This window comes from Orycteropus afer, unplaced genomic scaffold (genome assembly GCF_000298275.1).
Source record: "Orycteropus afer afer isolate SDZICR_OR568_19922 unplaced genomic scaffold, OryAfe1.0 scaffold00766, whole genome shotgun sequence".
Lineage (NCBI taxonomy): Eukaryota > Metazoa > Chordata > Mammalia > Tubulidentata > Orycteropodidae > Orycteropus > Orycteropus afer.
This window is the reverse complement of record NW_006922353.1, coordinates 629,434-632,140: the sequence shown is the minus strand read 5'-3', so window position 1 is coordinate 632,140 and position 2,707 is coordinate 629,434. Positions and strand designations below refer to the sequence as shown.

Here is a 2,707-nt window from a genome sequence, read left to right as displayed (position 1 = left end):
CCCACCGTGTCCCCGCCGGCCCAGGTGCTGCTGCGGGAACACAAGCTGCGCTCCTACACACTCAACGCCGTGAGCTTCCACTTCCTGGGGGAGCAGAAGGAGGACGTGCAGCACAGCATCATCACCGACCTGCAGGTGCCCGGCCGCGACCCTGACCCTGACCTTACCCTCAGCTGCGGCCCCCGGCCTCTGGCCTCCTCCTTCCGTCCATGTCCCTGAGCTCTGACTTTGACTCTCGACCCACTTCTGTGACCTGGTCTCCATCCTATGACATGGTCCCCGTCCCATGACCTGGTCCTTGTCCCATGACCTGGCCCTCTCCCGTGACCTGGCCCCCGTCTTGTGACCCGGCCTATGACCTGACCCCCTCCCGTGACCTGGCCCCCATCCCGTGACCTGGCCCCCATCCTGTGACCCGGCCTATGACCTGGCCCTCAGCCCGTGACCCGGTCCCCGCTGGCCCTCCACCCTGACCCCGGCCCGTGGCCTCTGCCCCAGAACGGGAACGAGCAGACGCGCCGCCGCCTGGCCGTGTACTGCCTCAAGGACGCCTTCCTGCCGCTGCGGCTGCTCGAGCGGCTCATGGTCTTGGTCAACGCCGTGGAGATGGCGCGTGTCACCGGCGTGCCCCTCAGCTACCTGCTCAGCCGAGGCCAGCAGGTCAAGGTTGTGTCCCAGCTGCTCCGGCAGGTCAGTGGGCCCCGCGCCCCCTCTGCTGGGCTCCCGCACAGCCCTGCCCTCTCCTTCCCTCCTCCCATCTGTCCCCCTCCACTGTCCAGGCCATGCGCCAGGGGCTGGTGATGCCCGTGGTGAAGACGGAGGGCGGTGAAGACTACACGGGGGCCACAGTCATCGAGCCGCTCAAAGGGTGAGGCCTGGGGCCCTGGGGCCGGGGGGGCCTGGGGGAGGCCCCAGGCTGACTCCCCTCCCTGGCCCCAGGTACTACGACGTGCCCATCGCCACCCTGGACTTCTCCTCGCTGTACCCGTCCATCATGATGGCCCACAACCTCTGCTACACCACTCTGCTGCGGCCTGGCGCTGCCCAGAAGCTGGGGTACAGACACCCCACCCCACACGACTCCTGAGGCCTCCGGGGGCCCTGCCCTGGGAGCTCCCGTCTGGTGGGCACAGATGGTCGGGGGGAGAGGCAGGAGAGGAGGGAGTCTGAGGGCCTGAGCCGGCTCCCCGAGACCAGGGCACAGGGGGCTTGGGGAGGGGGAGAGGCAGTCACGTCCCCTGTCTCTGACCCAGCCTGACCTCGGAGCAGTTCATCAAGACGCCCACGGGGGACGAGTTTGTGAAGACCTCTGTGCGCAAGGGGCTGCTACCGCAGATCCTGGAGAACCTGCTCAGCGCCCGGAAGAGGTGGGCTTCTGTGACCGGCCCCTAAGCTTGCTCAGGCTTCTCTGCGGTCCCCAGACCCCTCTGGCCGACTCCAGGGCCACCTGGCCGCACTCACCTGTGTCTGTGTGTGACTTAGAGAGGGGCACTTCCTCCCAGGTGGTCCAGTCCGTGGGCGTTACCCAGAGCACCCATTTCCCCCTGGCTGGTGCCCAGGCCTGTTTCCTCCGGGTCCCACCTGAGCAGTGACTTCTGTCCCCACCCCTCCTTCACAGGGCCAAGGCCGAGCTCGCCAAGGAGACGGACCCCCTGCGCCGGCAGGTTTTGGACGGGCGGCAGCTGGCGCTGAAGGTGAGCGCCAATTCCGTGTATGGTTTCACCGGCGCTCAGGTGGGCAAGCTGCCGTGCCTGGAGATCTCACAGGTGAGCCCTGGGGCCTGGCGTGGGCGTCCGTGTCCTCTCCGTGAGCGTCCGTGTCCTCTCCGTGAGCGTCCGTGTCCTCTCCGTGAGCGTCCGTGTCCTCTCCGTGGCGTTGTACAGTCAGCCCCGGTGACGGTGTGAGCCCTTGGGCACCGCCAGCTGGGACTGTGCCGTCCAGGGCTCCCTCACAGGAACCGCCTCCTCTAGACCCTGTGTCTGTCACTCTGCTGCCTGTCACTCTGCTGCCTGTCACTCTGCTGCCTGTCACTCTGCAACCTGTCTCTGCCGTCTCTTTCTCGTGGCCACTTTCCTTATTTCTGTCTTAAGCCTGTGGCGATGAAGTAATTTATCTTAAATACCAAATTACTCCAGAAGAGGATAAGACAGGATGAGGAAAGCAGACGTACAACAGGCAGGAGAGACAGAGCAATCAGTTGTCACGCTAAATACAAACGGACTAAATACTGCAGTTAAAAGAAGGGTTTTCTGACTGGCTCCAAACCAAAAGAAAATGCAAAAGAATTCGTCCGTCTCTCCAACGGGTCCCCGCCCCCCCAGCCCCAGGTGCCTCAGTTGGAAAGGACTGCGTTTCCGGTGACATGACCAATGCCCTGGGGACAGCTGACAGTGCGTGGGGCATTGCTGGTCGCCCAGGGACGGGAGTGTGCGATGCTGCTGCCATTCAGGGAGCGGCCAGGCCTGGCAAGGGTCCTGTACCGAGGAGGGCTGTGCCCCATGACGTCACTGCACGTCCGGAGAGACGCCCCGGGCCGAGGAGAGTTTATCCCATGACATCACTGCACGTCCGGAGAGACGCCCTGGGCCGAGGAGAGCCATCCCCATGACATAGCCGTACATCTGGAGAGACTCACTGGGCCGAGGAGAGCCGTCCCCATGACGTCACTGCGCGTCCGGAGAGACGCCCCAGGCCGAGGAGAGCCATC

At 64.8% G+C, this 2,707-nt stretch overlaps 1 protein-coding gene across 1 annotated transcript in view; it reads left to right on the top strand.

Annotated features, from left to right (window-relative positions):
• POLD1 (DNA polymerase delta 1, catalytic subunit) overlaps positions 1-2,707 on the top strand; it is a 17,122-nt gene that overhangs the window by 7,419 nt on the left and 6,996 nt on the right. The window contains exons 9-14 of the mRNA XM_007957644.1: positions 25-135; positions 499-690; positions 780-868; positions 940-1,056; positions 1,254-1,367; positions 1,619-1,766. Of these exons, the coding sequence (XP_007955835.1) occupies positions 25-135; positions 499-690; positions 780-868; positions 940-1,056; positions 1,254-1,367; positions 1,619-1,766 (771 nt within the window). The remainder of the gene's footprint in view (positions 1-24; positions 136-498; positions 691-779; positions 869-939; positions 1,057-1,253; positions 1,368-1,618; positions 1,767-2,707) is intronic.